The sequence below is a fragment of the Metarhizium brunneum genome, chromosome 3 (genome assembly GCF_013426205.1).
Source record: "Metarhizium brunneum chromosome 3, complete sequence".
NCBI lineage: Eukaryota > Fungi > Ascomycota > Sordariomycetes > Hypocreales > Clavicipitaceae > Metarhizium > Metarhizium brunneum.
This window is the reverse complement of record NC_089424.1, coordinates 3,416,561-3,438,536: the sequence shown is the minus strand read 5'-3', so window position 1 is coordinate 3,438,536 and position 21,976 is coordinate 3,416,561. Positions and strand designations below refer to the sequence as shown.

The 21,976-nt window shown below is 50.6% G+C and overlaps 8 protein-coding genes across 8 annotated transcripts; 4 read left to right on the top strand and 4 right to left on the bottom strand.

The window, feature by feature from the left end:
• Window positions 1-283: 283 nt before the first annotated feature.
• On the bottom strand, window positions 284-1,725 carry RBG2 (Ribosome-interacting GTPase 2; the record flags this gene model as incomplete). Its single annotated transcript, XM_014687116.1, has 6 exons — window positions 284-869; window positions 925-1,356; window positions 1,412-1,436; window positions 1,484-1,498; window positions 1,621-1,649; window positions 1,697-1,725. The coding sequence occupies 6 exons, from the start codon at window positions 1,723-1,725 to the stop codon at window positions 284-286; spliced, it is 1,116 nt and encodes a 371-aa protein (XP_014542602.1).
• A 314-nt stretch (window positions 1,726-2,039) lies between these two features.
• CWC2 (Pre-mRNA-splicing factor CWC2) lies at window positions 2,040-3,278 on the top strand (the record flags this gene model as incomplete). The annotated part of the gene is made up of 2 exons (XM_014687117.1): window positions 2,040-2,619; window positions 2,686-3,278. 2 exons carry the CDS (start codon window positions 2,040-2,042, stop codon window positions 3,276-3,278), a joined length of 1,173 nt encoding a protein of 390 aa, XP_014542603.1.
• A 133-nt stretch (window positions 3,279-3,411) lies between these two features.
• G6M90_00g062780 (uncharacterized protein) lies at window positions 3,412-4,324 on the bottom strand (the record flags this gene model as incomplete). The annotated part of the gene is made up of 2 exons (XM_014687118.1): window positions 3,412-4,127; window positions 4,183-4,324. 2 exons carry the CDS (start codon window positions 4,322-4,324, stop codon window positions 3,412-3,414), a joined length of 858 nt encoding a protein of 285 aa, XP_014542604.1.
• Window positions 4,325-4,596: 272 nt separating this feature from the next.
• On the bottom strand, window positions 4,597-6,613 carry G6M90_00g062770 (uncharacterized protein; the record flags this gene model as incomplete). The annotated part of the gene is made up of 2 exons (XM_014687119.1): window positions 4,597-6,488; window positions 6,559-6,613. 2 exons carry the CDS (start codon window positions 6,611-6,613, stop codon window positions 4,597-4,599), a joined length of 1,947 nt encoding a protein of 648 aa, XP_014542605.1.
• Window positions 6,614-7,363: 750 nt separating this feature from the next.
• Window positions 7,364-12,487, top strand: gcn2 (eIF-2-alpha kinase GCN2; the record flags this gene model as incomplete). The annotated part of the gene is made up of 6 exons (XM_066130752.1): window positions 7,364-7,570; window positions 7,660-9,786; window positions 9,841-10,179; window positions 10,231-11,230; window positions 11,279-11,700; window positions 11,756-12,487. 6 exons carry the CDS (start codon window positions 7,364-7,366, stop codon window positions 12,485-12,487), a joined length of 4,827 nt encoding a protein of 1,608 aa, XP_065986665.1.
• Window positions 12,488-14,011: 1,524 nt separating this feature from the next.
• On the top strand, window positions 14,012-14,829 carry CDC34 (Ubiquitin-conjugating enzyme E2; the record flags this gene model as incomplete). The annotated part of the gene is made up of 3 exons (XM_014687121.1): window positions 14,012-14,077; window positions 14,139-14,222; window positions 14,296-14,829. The coding sequence occupies 3 exons, from the start codon at window positions 14,012-14,014 to the stop codon at window positions 14,827-14,829; spliced, it is 684 nt and encodes a 227-aa protein (XP_014542607.1).
• A 1,856-nt stretch (window positions 14,830-16,685) lies between these two features.
• Window positions 16,686-17,151, bottom strand: G6M90_00g062740 (uncharacterized protein; the record flags this gene model as incomplete). The annotated part of the gene is made up of 2 exons (XM_066130751.1): window positions 16,686-17,012; window positions 17,074-17,151. The coding sequence occupies 2 exons, from the start codon at window positions 17,149-17,151 to the stop codon at window positions 16,686-16,688; spliced, it is 405 nt and encodes a 134-aa protein (XP_065986677.1).
• Window positions 17,152-18,630: 1,479 nt separating this feature from the next.
• Window positions 18,631-21,554, top strand: G6M90_00g062730 (uncharacterized protein; the record flags this gene model as incomplete). The annotated part of the gene is made up of 7 exons (XM_066130750.1): window positions 18,631-18,732; window positions 18,862-18,918; window positions 18,992-19,073; window positions 19,145-19,303; window positions 19,367-20,692; window positions 20,747-21,009; window positions 21,066-21,554. 7 exons carry the CDS (start codon window positions 18,631-18,633, stop codon window positions 21,552-21,554), a joined length of 2,478 nt encoding a protein of 825 aa, XP_065986787.1.
• Between the last annotated feature and the right edge of the window lie 422 nt (window positions 21,555-21,976).

Here is a 21,976-nt window from a genome sequence, read left to right as displayed (position 1 = left end):
GTTGAGCGCGATGCGGGTTGGATGAATATGGGGGTTGGCGGGTTGATTATTGGATTGGTTTCGTATTTCTCTCATGATGATCAACTTTGTATCCGTGCTGAAACTCATACTGCGTTTTGTTGTGATTCTGTAGTAGTCCATGCTGGTATTAGTATGGTACTGAGTCGTGTGATTCGGCCTCGGACTGCCAATATTGGCTTCTTGCCGGCGTGTGGGAATATTTTCGCATGAATAGCGCACATGAACATCATACTGCCTGCTGTTTGCCACCCATGTATCCTATTTACGCTCGCCATCCGCTCACAATGTAAACCACATCCTCATCCGCTACCAAGTGTCCTAACCCAACCCTCTGAGGAATATGTCTGGCGCTCGCTCCCCAAACCAACGCATACTTGAAAGTATCCTTCAAGGTGCGATGGATCCGATCACACACATCCTCAATAGTGCTATTACTCCTCACAATCAACGCCTCGCTAAAGTCCGGCTCAACGCCCTTGCGCTTCGTGTATATTCTAATCAGCTTCAGCTCTTTCCAGCATCGATCAATCACATCCTGAATTCCCAGATCTAACTCGCAGCTCATGACGACTGTCTGCGGCTCCCGCGCCAGGCTGTCTAAAAAGTCGAGTGACACGCTGTCAATTTTGTTGTACACATAGAGACACTTGATATATTTGCGGTGGTCCTTCATGATGACGTCGATGAAGTCGTCAACTGTGGCGTTTTCGTCGCGCACGAGCACCTCGCAGTTGAGCATTTTGTAGTCCCGCAGGATGTTGTAGAGCATTTTCTCGTCGAGGTTCTTGGGCGGCGTTTGAAAGGTGATCTTCATGCCGCCGGCTTTTTTGGGCTTCAAGTAGATGTTTCTTGCGTGGCGTTAGACGGTGTGCGTGGGATAGTGCGGGAGGGAATGAAACGTACGGCGGCTCGCGGTTCAACCTGATGCCTACAGACTCTAATTCGGCTTCCAAGAGGGCTCTCTGCTCTGCCTTTTTCGTGGCATCCAGCACCATCAGGATAAGATCACTCGTCTTGGCCGCCGAAATGACTTGACGACCACGACCTTTGCCCTCGGCGGCCCCCTCGATGATTCCGGGCAAATCGAGGAGCTGAATCTCCGCGCCGCCATATTCGAGAACACCAGGGATGGCTGTGAGGGTGGTGAACGCATATGAGGCTACCTCCGATCTCGTCTTGGTGACTTTTGATAAAAAGGTTGATTTACCGACAGACGGGAAACCAACAAGGGAGATGCGCGCGTCGCCGCTTTTGCTGACGTCGAAGCCGGATCCGCCACCGCCGCCAGCTCCCGGGCCGGGTTCCAGTAATTGTGCTCGAAGACGGGCAAGTTTACTGAAGGAACATTAGCAATTTGTTGCAAAGATGGATATTCTAGCGTCTTACGCACCCCTTTAATAGACCCAAGTGATATTCTTTGATCTGTCAACGAATGTCGTCTCGGTGAGTTTGCGCTTCATACCTGTGGCCTTATTTTCTGCGATACGTTAGCATCGCCTCAATAAGAGTAGGATGAGTGGGTTTTCATTCAATATGAGCCAATTGACCAGCTCAAGATCACCAGATGTCAAGTTCGGGGACGTTTTTCAACACACTTACTTTGAGTCCTTCTCATCTCATCCTCAATCCTGCACAGGTCAGCACAGGTCAGCCACTGACGCATGGGGCTACTGACTCCTTGATTTTCTCCGTAATATTGACCATTTTGGTTCCCTTTATTTATAGACGGCGTACCGTCTGCTCAGATGCTCAAAGATGCCGGCTTTTTTTTTTTAAATGATGGATCGAGGTTCGGGCAGATTCGAGGATAGGTGGGGTGTTTACGGTGTATGTCGGGCAGAATTAACTTGGCGGGGCCAGAAAGCATCGCACGTCTTATTCACCGCCTACCAATCCGGGCTGACCGTCGCCCATCACCCAGTACTTTCCACCCAGCCTCGCCCAGGGTCAGGAATCGTCGCGTTCATTTTGCCGCTGCCAAAGAGTCTGCCACCAGCCATTCCGACACGACCAGAACCATGGCGGACCAGGAAGAACACCGGGAGATCGCGCCTGGGAGTGCGACAGACGGCTCAACGGCGGTCACAACTACAGGGGAAAAGAAGATCATCAAGAAGATTATTCGCAAAAAGAAGAAACCCGCAAGAGTGCAGATTGATCCTAGCGAATTCACTTCGGAGGCACCACCACAGACTGGAACCACATACAATATCTGGTTCAACAAGTGGGCGGGCGGAGATCGAGAAGCATACCAGCAGACCAAGGCCAAGGGCCGATGTATCATTGCGACGGACGCCGGCTACACCACAGCTGATAATGTGTCGGGAAGCTATTTCTGCCTTCGATTTGCACGGGGAATCTGCCCGCTGGGACAAGACTGCACAAATTTGCACCGATTACCGGGGACGTTCGACCTTTTCAACCCAAATGTCGACTGCTTTGGCCGCGAAAAGTTCAGCGACTACAGAGATGATATGGGTGGTGTCGGAAGCTTCATGCGCCAGAATAGAACAATTTACGTGGGTCGCATTCATGTGACGGACGATATCGAAGAGATTGTGGCTCGCCATTTTGCGGAATGGGGACAGGTTGAACGAGGTAGGTGATACCCGTCTGCTGCGCAACAGACACACAAAAAAAAGGACTAACTTATAATGTCTGCAGTCCGCGTCTTAAACTCGCGAGGTGTCGCCTTCATCACATACACCAACGAGGCCAACGCCCAATTCGCCAGAGAAGCCATGGCCCACCAGTCCCTAGACCACGATGAGATCCTAAATGTGCGATGGGCCACGGCCGATCCTAACCCCATGGCCCAAGCTCGCGAGGCGAGACGAGTCGAAGAACAGGCTGCTGAAGCTGTTCGCAGAGCGCTTCCTGCGGAGTATGTGGCTGAAATCGAAGGCAAAGGCCCTGACGCCAGGAAGCGGAGACGCATCGAGAGCAGTTACGGCTTGGAAGGGGATGAGGCACCCGACGATGTGCATTTCGCTCGAGGCAAAACCGCAGTCAATCCTGTGGGCCACGAAGGTTTGCAGGTAGAATACCAGCAGCCTTTGATGCTGGAAAATGGCCAGTCGACAGAAGAACCCGAAACCACAACAGCACCACCCCCAGCGCCAGAAACGGCCGGTATATTTTCCAGTTCTACACTGGCAGCACTCAACAAAGCCAAAGTAGCTGTAACGTCGAAGCCCAAGGCGGCGGCTCCTACAGGGCCTCTTGTATCTTATGATAGCGACAGCGATGACGAATAAGGCGTTTGGATTCTCGTCTATTTCTTTCTACGGTGGCTGAAGCAAGGAACATATATAGAAATGTATTTTATACAATAATGATACCAATGTAACAAGACACCATTCCGGTATGGGTTTCCAGCTCCGTCCCAGGTCAACTATTAAAGATCCTCGAGTATAGAACTTCATGGCGTCCAATCCACAAATCCATTACTGGCACACTCTGCCCAGCCTCGTCAACCCTCGTCTCCCACTCCCGATCAATCACTCGCCCGATCCACCTCTGCGCCTGCTCCCCGGCCAACACCTTCTGCGCCTGGTACGGGCCAAACATGCTCGCCCTCACGGCCGCCGACACCAGCGCCTTGAGGTGGCTCACCATGTACATGTACGCCGTCTGGTGGAGCGTCAGCCCTACAATCGCGCAAATTGCACCAAACAGCGGTGCCAGGTGTGCCGAGACGGGCGGCGCTTCACCATCCGCAGAGCCATCCTTGAGCAAGGCCGCGAATTCGCGCAGGACCGGCAAGTCGGCGCTCTTGGGGAGCGTGGCTCTAAACGAGCGCTCCCATATGGACAGGAGGGCCCGGCCCTGCGAGACGCTGGCTCTCCGGCCGACGGTGCAGATGACCGCTGCGTCGAGCTGGTCGTCCAGTTCGATGAGAGAGCAAGGGTCGCGGTGGGCGGCGAGGACAAAGGGCAGCGTTGTGGCGGCGTAGGAGGAGAGCGAGAGCGGAAGGAACGAGGAGAATGTGGCGCGGCGGTTGTGCGCGAGGTATGATTCCAGCCCGCTGCTGAATGCGAATGAGCCAATGGGCAGTTGCGAGTCGGACAGGAGGAGGAGGTAGTGTGTTGGTGAGTTGAGCGGTGCTTTTTGATGTGAGATTTTCTGTTGCTTGTGCCGGCTGATGAGTGAGGCACTTACATTGAAGTGAAGGCTGTGGTGTATCGGATCCCTTTGGTGGTGTGCTTAAACGTGTCTTGGCTGCTGCGAGACGACGCTCCAAGTCGGCTATTTCTTCTTGAAGTATGTCTTGTGAATCTACTGTTTCCTGTTTCGGGTCCATTGGAAGGAGTCCGGTGTGCTTTGTAAAGATAAGAGTCAAGTCTACCTGAAGTCGGAGGTGGGTCAAGATTTGTGGCATCGGCAACGGGCACTAGCAGACGCATCCGATCATGAATACCTGCTAGGGTATATTGATGGAAGAGGCTTAAAAGGTAATGAGCTGCCTAAAAGTACAACAAATTGCTAGAATACGAAAATCCAACCCTTATCCTAAACGCCATGCTCAATTTGCTGGATTTGACAAAAACAAGAGATAATGTATACCGAGTGAGTCTAAGGCCGCACATTCTCCTTGTTGTGGGTGCCACTTTGGTTCCGGAGCCTCTTCTTCTCAGCCATTCTCTTTTGAATTCTTTCGAGAGCGGCTGCTCGTCTTTCCGGTGGCAGTGTGCTCTTTGATGCATTACCCACAAGAGAGCTGTTTATTTGGGCATTTGGTCCCGGGCCTCCTAGTCTGGCAAATCGGTTAGAGAGGAGATCAACCCGAGGATCTACGGCGGATGTCCATCCACTCTGTTCATGATTCGCACTATTGGCCAAAGGAGGCAACTCTGGTGCTATAATCTCCTTGGACTTGTTCAACCTAGTGTGACGATTAACTGCATCTTCTGCAGTATAGGCGCGGTGTCTGGGCGATCGAGGAACAAATGGCTTCCACTTAGATTTGCCGAGACTCCCTCGCTCTGCCGCCTTGGTCGATTCCAAACTCGGAGCCAAAGTAGCATCGTCTACAAATTTTTCGCGCAATGTGCGTGGTTGAGATCGTTTCTTCATCATGTCTAGGGGTTCGTCTAAGCTTCGTCTTTCGGCCGTTTCTACCTTGGCTCGAATAGGTTCGTCTGACTTTGATTCCTTCATTCTTTCTTCGCCAATGCTCTGTGGGTGCCAACTGTGTGGTCTGGCTTGTGTTTGTGCTGGAGCTGTAGACTTGAGAGCCTTCACCTCCTTTTTGAGGTTGGCAATCTTGTTGTGAGCCCGTTCCAGGACCGCCTTGGTGTCGGTTTCGTGAACTTCATTTTCTTTCCTAAATGCCTCGAACTCACTCTTGAGCTGCCGGATCTCTTCATCTTTTCGTCGAGAGTCCTCCTTGGCTGCCTTGAGCAGGGTCCGAAGTTCCTGGGCTCGCGGCCCATTGTTGGTACGTGCTTCCTCCTTTTCGATGACTACTAGTTTCAATTCTGCCTTCTTCAACTGGGTTTTGAGTGTGAATACTTCATCTCGCAATGTGTCTAGTTCTTTCAGCTGGGACCGTGCTCGTCGCAATTCTCGCCGAGTTTCCGTGAGCGTCTTTTGTGTAGCTGCTATAGAAGAATTGGAGGCATATCGGCGGCGGGGCGTCTCAATTCCGGCTCCATTTTCTCGTTGTGTGAGCAACTCTTCCATCTGAGCCTCGAGTTCCTGGACCCGATGACGGTACTGCGCAGCTTGTGATGATTGTTTGGCGAGTTTTGCCAGCATTTCCGCTTGGACCTCCTCTGATTGCTCCGTTCGGTGGGAGGCAATTTGCGATGCATTTTCTGCAATCCTCTTTTCCATTCTGATGACGCGCTGTTGTTCGTCTCGCAATCGTTCGGCAAGTTCAATCGCCTCGGCGTCCTTTTGCTGTGCGTAAGACTTTGCCAGTTGCTTATACTTGAGCAATTTCTCCATCTCAGCTTTCGCCTCTTGGTGGTACTTTAGAAATTCCTCTTTCCAGTACCGACCAGATTGCGAGTGCGGTTCATTAAGGTCCAGCGTAACGTCATGGGGGCCGCAGTCCTCCTCTTCTTCCCACTCATCGTCTGACACGTTGGGTTCGGGCTGTGCAAGTCGTGATTGTGATTCTGCGATTTTGGTCGGGGCGTGGGTTGGAGCCGTTGGTTGGTGTGACTCGGTTGGTTCGTCTTGTTCAGTGATTCTTGTGAGGTTTGTCGTGGGGCCACCTGGCACGTCATGGCCAAAGGAAACACGCTTCCTCTTGGATGTCGCGGTTCCTGGAGTAAGAAGTATACCTTGCGGCTTTGATGGCGTCTCGGATGACCGTGCTGTTGGCTTTCTCGATGCCGCACTTCGGAATCCTCGTCGCTCTTCATTTCGTTTTGACGGCGTGCCAAACAGCGCGCTCTTGAAGGCTCGGGCAGCAAATACGGGGGCCGGTGTGTCTGGCTGATCTATTTGAGTGGTATCTGCATGACATCAATTTGTTAGAGCCTTTGACTGCTGAAGGGGAAAAAACAAACATCGCGGGCATCGAACCTCCGTCATCCGCGTGTGGCGCGTTCTCGCCGCGCTTCAACATCCACCCAAGCATTGCAAAATGCGAATAAGGAATATGGATTTCCAAGAAAAAAAGGAAGCAAAGAGCTATGCCTGCTATTTCTGAATGATGTACACATCCATTGAGCGTCCGCAGTATGGGAGCACAAAGGGGGTGCGTGTGTGAGTTATAGGCGTCTGTTGTTGTTTGTGTTGTTGTTGCGTCGACTGGCTCTATGGCTGCCAGGTGCCATGGCAGGCTTCCATTCCAGGTGGGAACACTAAGGTTTGAGTCTTGATGTGGGTGGGACCCCTGCTTCGCTTCCTGGCAGGATCATCGAAGCACCATGTAGATTCACCAGAAGATTGAAACATTTGAGCATATGCGTGCATAGCTGATTTTACAGTACGCCGCCAATATGGCTGAATCTGGCTGGTGGCGGTTCGAATATTTGAGTCAACCAGGTGGTACATGTACGGAGTAGTAGTAGTATTTCCCGATGCCTGTCCGTCCATGTCTTCAGCCCTGCGGGAAGCTTCAATGTTACAGTAAATGAATGTGCAGCTGCCGTCTGGTCAGTTCAATGTTGACATACCCCGCTATCATGAACGCCTCCTCATAGCGGGTCAACTGGTGCTCTAGTGGCCTTCAGAGAAGACATGGAGCTTTTGCCTTCTAGTTTCTTCACCACCTCAGTTTATAACCATATATTCTATCCACAATCTTCCAAACCGGACCGCCATGGCTTCTTCCGTCTAAAGAGTCGCAGCTTTGCTGTGACATTCCTTTGGACCTCACGCAATCATGGCGTGGCAAGCATCTAGCGCATGGAAGAAGTCCTTGTCCAAGGCAAGCAGCGATGACTCAAGCTTCCCTGGCCTCAAGCCTACGACCCCGGACGCAACGACAAAAATTGAATATGAAGAATTGCAGCAAAATGAGCTGCTGGCTCTTGAAGCCATATATGGAGATGATTTCGTGAAACACAGTGATGTGCACAGCGCATGGAAGGTAAAAAGAACCAATACGCGCACCGACTTTTCAAGTCTCTCCATACTCCATTTTCTGTATGACTTGCACAGAACTGACAGCAGGTTCAGAAGACAGAGCCATCATTCGACATTCGAATCAAAGCATCCATCGATAGCGACTTTGCCGTAACTGTTGGGTTTGTCATGACGGCAACGTACCCCAAAACCCCACCGCTTCTGACTGTCAAAGGCCTCGATGACCTACGCGAATCTACACAGTTCAAGATTCAGAAGTTTGTAGACACCGAACCTCGGGAATTTGCCAAAGATCAACAGGAAATGGTCGACAGGATTGTTGAGGGCATTCGTGACATCCTTGAAGATGCCGCTCAAGTCAAAGCATCCGGCAAACAGCTGCCTTCCCTCGAAGAGGAGCGAGAACGACACGAGGCCAAACTAGCAGAAAAGGCGCGGCGCCAGAAAGAAGATGAGGAACGGAAAAAGATGGAAGAAACCAAGGAGGAGGAGCGCGTCATGTCGGAAATGCTCCAGCAACAGATTGACAGACAAAGACAAAAGGCAAAGGAATCGAGGCTCAGTCGACGGCCTAATGGACTAGAGGGCTTACCCAGCGACAACTCTGCTGCCTCTATTGAGCGAATCGATTTCGATCAGTTTTGTCATGTGAAGAATAAAGAGGGTAATATCCTCAGTTTCAAATCGGTGACGGGTAAATGCGATCCGCGCGAGGGCAAGGTCACTGTTGTATACACTGTCCGACCGGTTCTGGGCAATGGCCAAGGCGACCAAACATTAGCACTAAAGGAAGCCATCCTGCGACCCAACGGGAGGGACCCCAAGGAGTTCAAGAAGCAGCTGCAGTCCGTCGAGTCTAGACTTCAGGAGTTGAAGAATACCAAATCAATTCATCACAACCGTTTAGTCGAAATTTTGGATTTCAAGGTCGAAAGCGGGAAGTCGGATGATGCGGCAGTGGCGAATTTCTGGACTGTCAGAATATTGATGCCAATGGCGGTTAAAGGTTCGCTCGAGGAGCTTCTGGATCTGGCGGGTCATCTCGAACTCGGCAAAGTTCGGTCTTGGACTAGGGACTTGTTAGATGCCTTGAGCTTTTTGCATTCCAAGAATATTGCGCATCAAGACATTCATGCAAATAATGTACTTTTGTTTCGAGAGTCGACGGGCGAGTTTGTCCCTAAGTTGTCGGATTGCTGGTATCAGCGCGAAATTCATAATGCTAGTACCCCAAAGCCAGGACTTCCAGGACTGACTTCTGCAAAGTCAGCATATTGGCTACCACCCGAGATTGCCGGGCAATCCAAGCCACAGTATTCATACAAGACGGATGTGTGGGAGTTTGGCATTGTATTTACACAAATGATATTTGGTCTCGATGTCCTGCAGAAGTATTCGTCGCCGCGAAACCTGATGCAGGAGCTGACACTCTCGCAACCGCTTGAAGAACTAGTCAGTCGATTCTTCAAGGAAGACAAGCAAAAGCGACCTCGGCCATTTGAACTTGGCTCAAGCGAATTTCTGGCTACAGACGCACCAGTCTTCTTAGAGTCTGACTCTTCCAGGGCACTGTCGGCAACGCCGTCTCTGACATCACTTCATGTTGTTCCTGCGAGGCTTAGGCGAGACTCCATGAGTCGTGGGGCAGTTGTTTCTAGATACACTGAGGACTTTGTGGAAGAGGGTCGCCTAGGCAAAGGTGGTTTTGGAGAGGTTGTGAAAGCTCGGAAGAAACTTGATGGGCAAATCTATGCTATCAAAAAGGTCACTCAGCGATCTCACGCCAGTTTGACTGAGATTTTAAAGGAGGTGCGGTTGCTATCACAACTCAGCCATCCAGCTGTGGTCCGCTATTACAATACCTGGGTTGAAGAAGTCCCCGACTCTACTGATACTGAGGGCGACACGTCTACTGAAGGCTGTACCGAGGAGACGGAAGAAACGGTCTCTGATGGCATTGACATCCAGTTTGCGACTAGCACTGGTGGCCTTGACTTCATGTCCTCAAATGCTGCCATCGAGTTTGGATATGATGACGACAGTGATGACAATGCCATCGAGGACGACTCTGATGACGATAGCTCCATCGTCGCAGACCAGGCTGGGAATGGTGTCTTGTCACCTGGGAAAGAACGCGCAGGACAGATACTGAGGCGTGCAAGGCAACACCGTGCATTCCGAACCATTCTTTATATTTCCATGGAATATTGCGAAAAGCGGGTAAGCACATGAACATGCCATTCTTGCTTTCAACGCTTAGAGCTAACTGTTGAGACACTTCGGGACTTGATTTCACGCAACCTGTACAAGGATACATCTGAGATTTGGAGGCTGTTTCGGCAGATTCTGGAAGGGATATCACACATTCATGCCCTTGGTATCGTGCATCGGGACTTGAAGCCTGAAAATGTTTTCATCAGCAGCAGTCTTGAAGGAGTCGATAATGTCAAAATTGGCGATTTTGGTCTAGCCACCAGCGGACAATTTTCGGTCGATAAAGTCGCTGCCAATAGTCTTGAAAACGACAGCATGACTCGAAGTATTGGCACTGCTTACTACTCGGCTCCAGAAGTTCGATCAGCTGGCAATGGGCTTTACAGCGCCAAAGTCGATGTAAGCCATGACGCGCAACACTTTGAGGTTCCAAGGGCTAACCGAGGGCAGATGTACTCGTTGGGTATCATATTTTTCGAAATGTGCTATCATCCCATGATTGGTATGGAAAAGGCAGATGTTATTGGAAAACTACGCCGACCCAAGCCGGAGCTGCCTTCTGATTTCAAGCCAGCTGAGCGGAATCAGACAGACATTGTCTTGTCTCTGGTCAATCACAATCCCAAGGAGAGACCGTCCAGTGCTGATTTATTGAAGAGCGGCAAGCTCCCCGTGCAGATGGAGAGTGAAACTATTCGACGAACCCTTGCAGGTCTAGGCGATCCTAGCTCGCCGTATTATAGCAAGATGTTGTCGACGCTGTTTGCACGACCTTGTGATGCGGCCAAAGACTATGCTTGGGACATGCTTGGTACTCAGCCTAGCGCTAGCGAACTTTTGAATCAGGGCGTGGTCCGGAGCACCCTGATCTCCATCTTTCGACGGCATGGAGCATTAGAAATGCCTCGGACCTCCATCTACCCTCGCTCGAGTCAGTATGGTGAAAATGTCGTTCAGGTCTTGGACCCCAATGGGACTGTTTTGCAGCTGCCTTTTGATTTGACCATGGGCAATGCCAGAATGATTGCAAAACAGACTGGCGGCCCCATATTGCAGCGATCATTCTATTTTAATAACGTGTACCGTGATAAGCTAGATACCGGCCAGCCATCCGTGTTTGGAGAGGTTGACTTTGACATCGTCACAACCGACACACTTGACCTCGCTCTTAAGGAGGCAGAAGTGCTGAAGGTGCTGGACGAAATCGTTCAAGCGTTTCCGTCATTATCAAATGCTCAGATGTGCTTTCAAGTGGGACACTCGGATCTCCTCCAACTCATCTTTGATCACTGTGGAGTTGAGTCTTCGTGTAGACGACAGGCTGCTGAAGCCCTGAGCAAACTGCATGTCCATGGACATACCTGGCAGAAGGTTAGGGCGGAGTTGCGATCTACAACTGTAGGCGTGTCGGCCACAAGCGTGGACGAGCTCCAGCGATTCGATTTTCGAGGTAAGCGGTGAGCCTGCTGATGCAAGAATTAAGACTAATCGCGATTAGATACCCCCAACAAGGCAATTTCAAAGCTCAAGGTGCTGTTTGAGGGCAGTGATTTATACCAAAGGGCGATGCCAACCATGGCCCACCTCAAAGAGGTCGCAGAGTACTGCAAACGATTTGGCGTGATCAGCAAGTTTTACGTTAGTCCCCTCAACAGTTTGAGAGAAAACTTTTTCATGGGTGGAATTATGTTTTCCTGCGTCTATGATAGAAAGACAAGGGACGTGTTTGCTGCAGGTGGCCGATACGATCACCTCATCAAAGAGCAACGCCCGAAAATTGGCGGCAACTTTGAAGAGAGGCATGCCGTTGGGTTTAGTCTCGCCTGGGAACGTCTGGCTCGTGTTCCCAACAAGAGTGGAAGCAAAACGTTTCTCAAGAAGCAGGAGTCGGATTCCAATACGATGTTTTCTGGAAGAAGAGTAAGTGCATTCGATGATGCTTGAGGGGTTTTGTCACAATACTCATCTATGATAGTGCGATGTGCTTGTTGCTTCACTTGACGCAGCTATCCTTCGGTCCACCGGTATCGAAGTTCTCCAGCTTCTTTGGGACCATGACATCAGTGCAGAAATGGCCAAAGATGCGCGTTCTCCCGAAGACTTGTTGTCTAAGCACAGGAACGAGAATTACACATGGATCATTGTGATTAAGCCAGAAGCGATGCTCAAGATCAAAACTATGGGTCGAAAAGATGTGCAAGACGTGGATATTCCGCTTGGCCAGCTAATGGCCTGGCTTCGACCTGAACTCAAGGAGCGCGATTCCCGGGCTCTCGCAAAACTCAGAGGCAATGTGTCACACGGCAGTGAATCTAGTGGGACTCATAATAGCGATCGAAATCAAGATCAGGACGTCAAGGTTCTCGTTGCTGGTACCAAGAGCAAGAAGTTCAATCGCAGGACCGTGATGGACCAGGCTCAGGTCAGTGCGAGTAACTTGATGCGAAGCTACCTGGATGGACCGATCTTGGCTATCGAGACTACGGACCAGGTCATGGATCTTCTCCGAGAAACAAGACTTTCCGAGCACGAGAGCTGGAAGAGTGTGGAACATGCAGTGACCATGACGGAGAAGAAGTATATTCGGGAACTCCACTCACAGCTCGACACCTGGCGGTCGACGTATGAGATGAAGAACATCTCTAAGCATGCATTCATATACAACTTTCGCACTGGTACCTGTGTGTACTATGATTTGAGTGCATAAGATGGCTTGTTTGAAGGGCCTTTCGGCAAGGAGTTGGCGGTAGTAGGGCAGTACTTCTGGAAAGGGGGATATTGTCGGTTGGCATGAGCGAGTGTTGGTAGAGGGACTTTGCGCAGCGGTTTGCAGCATGGTATATGTGACTTGAAAGCACAGCTGCTATATAGCATTGATTAACATAGGAGCTTCGAACAATACTATCTTCCAAAGGAGTTTGCACACACGCGCAAATGATGAAAGGATGAGAGGTTGCAAAGAGGACCTGCACCGTACAACGATCAAGTCTATTGTCTCTCGGGGACGCCGGACCGACCCGATCATACTTTTTGATGTAGGGCTCTATCCAATCACAACCTCTCACGTTTCGTTTGGGCTATGATGGAACGAACCGGAAGGATGCACTCCTGTAGGAGGATGTACACGACTCATGCCTGTTCACGTAATGGTGAGATGAAATGTGAGAGGCGGGTGAAAATTAACGCAGTCTTGCTCGTACATATTTACAAGAATGGCACAGCTTTTATGAATGTCTCAGGCCAGCACGGGAATATCATTCAATGTGTCTTTGTGTTTGGGCCATTGGTGAATTTGGGGTTCAATGATGGCAGCTGGATTGGATGGTGGCATCAAATGACACAGAAATTATGTTGTCTGTACTCCGTACTTTCGGGGAGAGAACTGGCTCTGCACAAGGGCACAAATAACTAAAGTCTGGTACTAGACTGGTACTTGGCAGACGGTGGGGCCTGACCCGGCTGGCCGGAACCTCGAGGCTCGATGTACCTGTTGACGCCGTATCGCTCACAAATGGTTTGCTGAACCCGAATGGCGTGGAGAGTCGGTCTTGGGCCATCTTTGGGCGCCTTGTTGATGATGCTGATGTATCTCACCGAATGACTGTTTGTTGCTGGGTATCGATACATCTGGCTTTGGCTCAAGACCCGGCAACCTGGAGATATTTGAAGCGCTCGAGGCAAATGCCTGGGGGGTGTGGAGTACTAGTACGTACTTTTAACGGTCTGGTGGAAGCGAGGCGCCTGAGCAACTGACTTTCGGGAGGCTTGAATGGACCAGACTTGGAGCATCCATGTCAATGATTCGAGGCGGCAGTGACATCTGCTGGAGTCCGACGGCGCATGTGGCGGCCACCTGATGCGCTGGTTGACCACCTGGGCACTTGGAAGTGATCATTGACTTCTGTCCCGCCTTGCCCGACTTCGTCATCTTAAATTAAACAGAACCGCAAGCCGTTCCCAAAAGCACATGAATAGTCGCCCAACAAGGCACAGCCCTTTGTTTCGCGCATCTCCCTTTGCTTCAAGCCTTTGCACTCATTCCTTCGGCATCCCTTTCACACATACCCTCGGACCATCCATCGCCCCTTATAAAAAGCGCCCCTGCCTCAGCCATTTTGGGCCTTCATACTCCCGTACTTCATACTTGACCTTATCACACTGCTTGGCCCACCTAGACTCCGACCCGAATCCCGATAACACTCTTCATTCTGGTCCCGGACGGTTAGCAACCATGGCTCAAAGGCGTTTGATGCAGGAGTTGCAGGCTCTTGAGAAGGAGAAATGGGTAACTATTGAGGTACGAGGCGGTGGAACATTAGTCATGATTCTTCCAGAAGGGCGACACTGACTTTGGGCAGACTGACGAGACCAATCTTCTACGTTGGAAGATCGGGCTTTGGGTTGTGAACCCCGACAGCATCTGGCATGGCGCCTATCTCCGCGTACGTGTTTGCATTCTAGATGACATGGGTCACGATGGGGAATGCATCACCCAACTGACAAATCCTTATACAGGCCGATATGCGTTTCCCTACCGAATATCCCTATCAACCACCGACCTTTAAATTCCTTACCAAGAACATCTGCCATCCGAATGTCTACGCAGACGGTCACCTGTGCATCTCCATTCTCCATAGACCAGGCGACGACGAACAATCGGGCGAGTCGGCGAGCGAGAGATGGAACGTGCTCCACGGCGTCGAGTCCGTCCTTCGATCAGTCCTTCTACTGATGGATGATCCTGAAATCAACTCCCCTGCCAACGTTGACGCCAGCGTTCTTTACCGCGATAAGCGGCAGGAGTACAACTCTCGTGCCAAAGAAGTTGTCGACCGCACTCAGAAAGACATCCCATCCGGTGCCCGAATGCCGACAGCCACCGACCTAGCCCCTACACTGGTCAAGCCCGTCGAGGACGATGCCGACTTCTGGAACATGTCTGATGAAGAGGAAGACTTTGGAGGCAGCGACAGCGAGGAGGACATGGGTGATTTTGAGGAGGAAGACGACGACGACGATGAAGATGACGAAGAAGACGATGCAAAGTGAAGATCATGTATTGGGGCGAAATCATCACGATTCACTCAACATGGTTGTTTCTATAGCATAGCGGGGTTTCAATTTATCGCATGGCGTTTTCGTAACATGGCATAGGAGGCCATGGATTATGCGCAGGTACACAGGCAGAAGGGCCAAGGATCAGGAGCGTATCATTTCATATTTGGACACTGGACCGTCAATTCCGCATGGTTCCGTCCCCAACGGGATCGCTCTGGATATGGGCTTCGGGGCGTATGGTGACTTGGGGGTTTGATTATGTGGTTGGCATTAGCATTTGGGTGCATTTTGCCTTTTGATAGATAGCGTTAGAAAGCCGTAGAAATGGCACGCACGACTGAAGTTACGTCTGACATTTGTCCCCGTTTCGTGCAACTCTTTGTTGATTCGTGTATGGTGATGGGGCGTGTGGTTAAAGGTCTAACTGTTAAGCAAGGCTTTTTTCTTGGTTTATTTTTAATACAAATCATAATAATACAAGCATGATGCAAGCCTCATGCAAGCATTACATCTAGGAATATAATATTCAGCCGTATCAAGCCAAAGAACCATAAAAGACCACCGAATACACCACATATACACGTATCGCCCTGCGTCAGACACTAGCAAGATTGGTTATTTGTCGCGGCGCGCCGTCTAAAGCTATCTCGCGATAGCCTCAATTATCAACTACGTGGAAGTAAACTCGAACCCACGCATAGTTTGTGCCGGTGACTCACTCGGAAAACCCATAATAGCCACACACCGGTCTGACCGTTAATATCCTTTGTTTTAACGCACCATGGGCACAGCATGTCACGATGGCATCGCAGGCGGCCCGCTTCAGTGTAAGTCGGCATGTGCATATTCAGGCACGTGTGCTTCTCATTACATGGAGCGAATCCGCGCAAGTCGGCGCGTCTCGGGCACTTTTTTCCCCTGCCCAACGTCGTACCGGCCTTACGCTTTTGACATGAAGCCGCGCGTGTCCCACCGCAATCCAACTGGAGAGCGGCCATGGGGCGAAGCGGCCGTTTCCGGATCGGGGTCTTTGCGGAACTATTCGTCTCTGAGATTGTGGAAGAGACAGAACATAGGGGGCTTGTCGTTTTCAGGGGTCTTTGGACATGTTGGAGATTTTGTAAGGTTGGTTGGTATGCGTTTGTCGCCATGTCAGAGCTGAGGAAAGTGGGTTGAGGCGCGAATGTGTTGCGATTAGAGCAAACAGGAGTCTTGGCCGGTCTCATTGACGTACTTTGGACGTCGTGAAGAAGGGATTCGAGGCCTGTTTTGGGGGACGGGGAATGTTTTGTATGGTAGATGGGAGTTGATGTGTCTGGACCAGTTAGCATGGAAATACACCGCTTGAAATATCCAATATGATGCATGTCTGACCAACGCAACAGCTTAAATCGGGACTTTTCACCAAGCATTGATATCAAATCAGGAGTTTAGATGCTGTAGTTTCACTCTGGTGTCATGTGCTGCTAACAAAAGTACTTATACACCAACATGGAAGTCCAACATACAAGTCTGACGGCAAAGCAACCCCCTGCCGTCTTTCCTTTACAAGGCTACCACGTACTACAGCCGTAGGTTTCCGTAACCATTCTTCGTGCTATAGTATTCAGTGCGACTGCCAGTACGACCAGTCTCTGTTTCCATAGGAGATGATCCGTACCATGCAGAATCGATGTCCATAGGAACAGTGGGTTGTCCGATCCAGCCAAGGCTGTTGAGATTTTAAGCTCTTCCCATTCGTAAGTTGTAGCTGTCGGCTGTCGATTGACAGCACCGCTCAATTGTGTCTATAGATTTGTCAACAGAGTTGTGCTAGTTGAAAAGGCGATGAGGAGGCTGACCAGTCTTCAATGAGAGATTGATATGGTGATTTTCGTGAAGGGGCCGAATAACCTCCTTGACCCAAACACGACATCAATTGATGTCCACTGGGCTTCACCCCGTGGCAGATAATTGCGGTCCATAAGCCGCACGCTCAATACCGTGCGGCCCAGGGCCTGGATCGAAGGAGCATTGGCAATCGTGAGGCAAACAACCAGGGACTTGGATTTTCTGGGATCAGAAACCTTTCGGACCTCCTTGTAGAGGTCCAACTCTGTACGCCCAGTATCCATCGCATGCAAAAGATAGCCACTTGGTGGTGGTGCTCTGCCGGTGGCGTACAGAGGCCAATCCTACGTTGGACCACTGTGAGAACACGTGAGAGAAGTGAAGAAGGAAAGTAGTTATTCTTACGTATTTGTTGACTTTATTGACGGTACGGAGGTACTGAACTGTGATGTCGAGGGTAAATGGGGTACTGTTGGCGTCCATTTGGTTTAACAAGAGTCTGATGGCATACAATGGTAGATTTCAATTTGAAACGAAGAAAAGAGTAAACGCTGTGAAGTCGAACTGATGGTGAGGCAGAAAGCCATTGAGTGAGAATATTGATTATTTATGTCTCTCCCTCTTCTCTCGCAAAGAGAAATTTTCCATGTATTGCATAGCGTTGTCACTGACGCCAGGGTTTCTTTACGCGCTGGACAAGGTCCAGTGTGCAATGACAGCCAACATTGAAGATTAGCTGGTGTGAGTCGTGTTATTTATAGTCTCAAGCAAGGAAAGGAGCAGTGGCCTCATGCGATGTTGGACAAGGTACCATCAAGATTTCCTGGAGTGAAAGCCTCGGCAGACGACCAACAACCTGACGTCGGTTGATGTACTCCGTAGGCCTCTCATGTCCAACGATTGGCTTTGCCGCCGGCCTGGTGCGGCCACAGATGGTCATCAGACGTGGCCGTCTACATATATACCCATCCAACAGCAGTTGGTCGCAGTTGCATACTTGAGCCGCCATTTAGGTTTCAATCGCATATTGTGACGCTGTCTGAATATAGTACTGCTCTGGAGGGAATATGACCACCAGACGGCATCGAGGTTGTCCAGCGCAGCCAATCAGGCATGTGGGATTGCCGCCGTCTGAATACAGAGCAACTTGGGGGAAACGGAAAGGGGGCGGCGGCGGGGGTCGCACGGCCCGTTGGTGCATCCACTTACTTAGTTGACATGTTGACCGGTATGGCAAGTTGCCAATTGGAATTGGATTAAAATGCCGTTCAGTGTTGCGGCACAACTTCCTTCCATCAATGTCATCCGTTAGTCCATCACTTCTTAGTTCTTGCCCCATCGTCATCGCCCGGCGGCTGCCGAGTATGTTCAACGCCAAATAGTGTGGTAGTTTTTGGGTCCCTCTTATCGTCCCTATTCTACCAGTTCCATCTAAATGGGCAAGTGCCGACGTGAGTTTGACACGTACCAACCAGAGTAAACTCGTCGCGTATCGGAGCCGAGCCATCAAACAAGCCGGTATACCTGCGTGGCCCTGTAAATGTCGGGCTACATCAACAAGCGTGATTTAAATGTAATCATATAATCCAATATAAGAGCATGGGCCATGACTCGCGAAATCACACTCGAGCAGGTTACAGAATAACTACCCCATACACATGTCCATATGTGTTCAGCGCCATCTTGGTTGTCGCTCTAGGGTAGCCACCGTGGCGGGTCCCTCTCACCTTCCAATTCTTGGCACTGGGGCGGCCCTACGTCAGCGCTGTTTGTACAGTGCTTCGAGTCCGGGAATCAATTGATGCATTCAATGTTGCTGCCGCCCTAGCGAGCACTCGCTTCTAGAACAAAGCTCAGGTGCTGTCTGCTGTCTCAACCTTGTTCTTCTTCATATTCGTCTCCACCACAAGGCAACTCCAGCATATTCCTCCAACACCGACTTCGCCGCTACCCGTCGCCAACATGGCTTCAATGGCACCGTCGGAGGAGCAGATCTCGCAAGTCATTGACTTTGCAGGTCTCAATCCCCACGATGACCGAACCATGGTTATTCAGGCGCTCAAGGTCCGTTTGCCAGCCGCATCATGCTTCTGCTCAGCACCGCGGCTCCTACTTTGCGTTCTGCCAGAGCATTTGGCTTCCATGCCCAAGCTCCTAGAACCAGCTCGGCTAACTGGAACCTATCTATGACAGGACACTGGCGGCAATGTCGAGGCGGTTGTTATGCAGTATTTTGATAATCCCGAGTCGGTACGCAACGGGTTGTAGCTGCTCTGGGCGGGCTGTGTGCTCGCAGAGAGTCAACGCTGACTTTTGGCTGTAGTTTCGACAAAAATTTACGAGTGTATGGGACGAGAGCCTATTCCAAGCGGATAGGGATGGCACCGTCAACCCTGCAGGTATTTGTATGCTACTTGATTCCCACTATTTGGGACCGGTTTCGAATCCCGCAATGCTAATCCTTACTGCTATGCAGCATTTCATATCGAGTCGATAAACAAGAACGATGGTATTAAGAGCAACACCCCGCCGCTAGAAGGATATGGGCCTATGGCACCGTCGCGACCCCCATCGAGATCAAACGGCCGGTCGCCACTGGGTAGAATGGTGGACTGGGCGGCAGGAGATACGCCGGGTGAGTGCCTCGCGTGGAATTCCATCATCGCTAGTGGGATGCTAATCATGCTTGCATAAACAGCGGGATCGGCCGCACCGTCCACCAGAGAAGACGAAGATATGCAAAGGGCACTTAGAGAGTCTGCCCAGGAAGCTGGCATTGCATTGCCAGAACAGCAATCCGGCCTCATGAGTACACAGTCAACGTCAACTCCCTACTTCGGCCCCGCGAACCGAAACGACTATGATCAGGGTAGCTGGGCTATGGTCCCGGCCGGGCCCTCAGAATCTCAAGTGCCCTCCGCCCCTGCGCCGTCATTACGAAAACGGATGACTGGAGCACCAGCTTTCTTGGTCCAAGGCATAAGCACAGTGGGCAACCATGGACTTGGCGGTCTTCTTACTGTACTACACCAGATTCCTTTGGCAAGGAATGCTTTGCTAGAGACTGGTGCACCTGCTGCATCGTATGGATTCAACAGCGAGTGGTGGAAGGGCCAGGAGATCTTACCAACACACGCACTTGCACGACTGCAAGCAGGAGATCTCCAATGGGGAAACCAGGATGAGAGTAAACCTGATGTAGAAGAAGAAATTCATCGACTTATGGCATTCTTGGACTCAACAGAACGAAGTTATGGAAGCGTCAGTGTCCTCACGGACCTGATTCCGTATCCTAGCTTGGGGCCCGAGAAGCAATTTTACGAGTACCTGGGACCAAAGAATGAGGAAAAGCTGAAGCCACTGATACACTCAGCCGCGCTTTCTACTGTGTTCGGTGACGACCTGGGTGACGAAGAGGCTAAATTTGGACTCTTGGAGATGGAGCATTTGCGCAGCGACTACACGTACATCAAGACTGTTTACGAGTCATTAGATCACACCATGTGGAGCGACGTTTTGTCCTGGAACGAGCTACACGAAGGGTCAAAGATGGCCATGTTCACAGAGATGGGTGAAGTTCTGGCTATCAAAATTAATGGTGATGGACCACAGGACTCTATTGATATCCCTGAAAAGTTGTACTTGGAAAAGTACCAAACAAACCGCAAGGATGAGGCTCGGCGTATCCAGATGTCATGGTGCGACACCAAGAATGCCATCATGCAAATCGCAAAAGAAGAACAGCAGCTATTCGAGTGGCGCAATGACTGGGACCATCAAATGATGGACAAAAAACAAATGATAGAAAAGGCTAGGAATCAGTGGCAGGTATATAGCGACTACCTGCTCGGGCTGGGCAAGTTTCGAGGCATGGTGGCATCTGGCTTTGATACGGACAGTTATCCAGACTACCGAAAGGCTCCTTGTGAACTGAGCGAGAGCGAAAATAGCGCATTGGGGAGAGTCGATGAGGTGTTGCAGACGCTTCTCCGCATGCTCACTGATATTGATAAGAGGTTAAGTTGTAAGTTTGTTTGTGAATTGTGGGTGTTGGAATGTTGTTTGCTGACGTGTGTAGCCCTCAACTCACAGATGGAACAAATCATGTCCAAGCAAAGGTTCCTTGGCCGGCTTCTCACACAACCCGAGAAACAAAATAGACCACGGCCTATGACGTGTAAAGAATTTCTTCTCCGGGGAGTGGTAACACCGTCAGACGTTACCTATGTCTGCCAACGAGCTGAACCGGATCTGATAGAATTGGGGGAGCAGCCCAAACAATTGGACCAGTGGTGGCGGTTGGCCTACGCCCCGAATGGGGAGCAACCAGTACAGGCTGAGGTATGACGCTTTGCCCGTTAGTTAGACACGCCTTGTGCTGACCGGATGCCTTGCAGAAAGTAGAGATTGAACGTGTGCTACGGGATGTCTGGCAAGAAACCAAGACACCATTGATGGTTTACGCAACTGAGACAGCCTTGAATGCTGTACGAGCGCCTTTGACAGCACCACTACAACGGTTCGCAACGGCTGAAAATAAGGCGTTCCGCCAAGAACTTCATCATGAAGCCACCCAAGCGGCAGACGCAGAAGCTGGCGAAGGGAAGAAAACGCCAGGATCAGGGCCGATAGATCCCATTTCACCATCCAAGAGAAAGCATCGGGCAGATAGTGTTGATTCCATGGATAGCAATCGCGCATCGATAGGAAGTGATGATGCCCAAAACGGATTTGATAATCCATTTGAGGATGGACAGACGTCAACAGCCACTATGACAGCATCAGCCACGCCTGTTACAACGACAGCTAATGAGACGCACCCGGACTTGGACACGGAAGCAACAGAAGTGAGGATGGTGGCAGCGGCATCAACTGTGGAACAGTGACGGATGATGAACGAGGGGTGAGGTCAAACACATGACGACCAATGAGGAGCCCCCCCACAAGGTGATAGATACTTCTAGAAACTTCCATTACCCAAGGCAGTATACCCAGCGATACGAGACACTCTACAGGATACATGATAGCGTTAAAGAATTCAATTCATTGATGGCATTGGAAAGGGTAAAATTATGCGCCATGGGTTTTTTTTTCTCAAACCATTCATGATAGAAGCTTATTTTACGGTACTGTCTAAGAAGTGTATTTTAGTGTTGCCATGAGCCGTAGCCTGCATGGTGCAGCGCAGCATGTCAATGAGCTGACTGTTGCTCCACGAGTGTACGGAGCACCAGCCGTAGCAAATACCGATAGGTCATCCGCGTCGTGTGAGTACTGTGTGCGGTGACCCCGCCTCGCCTTCCCATTC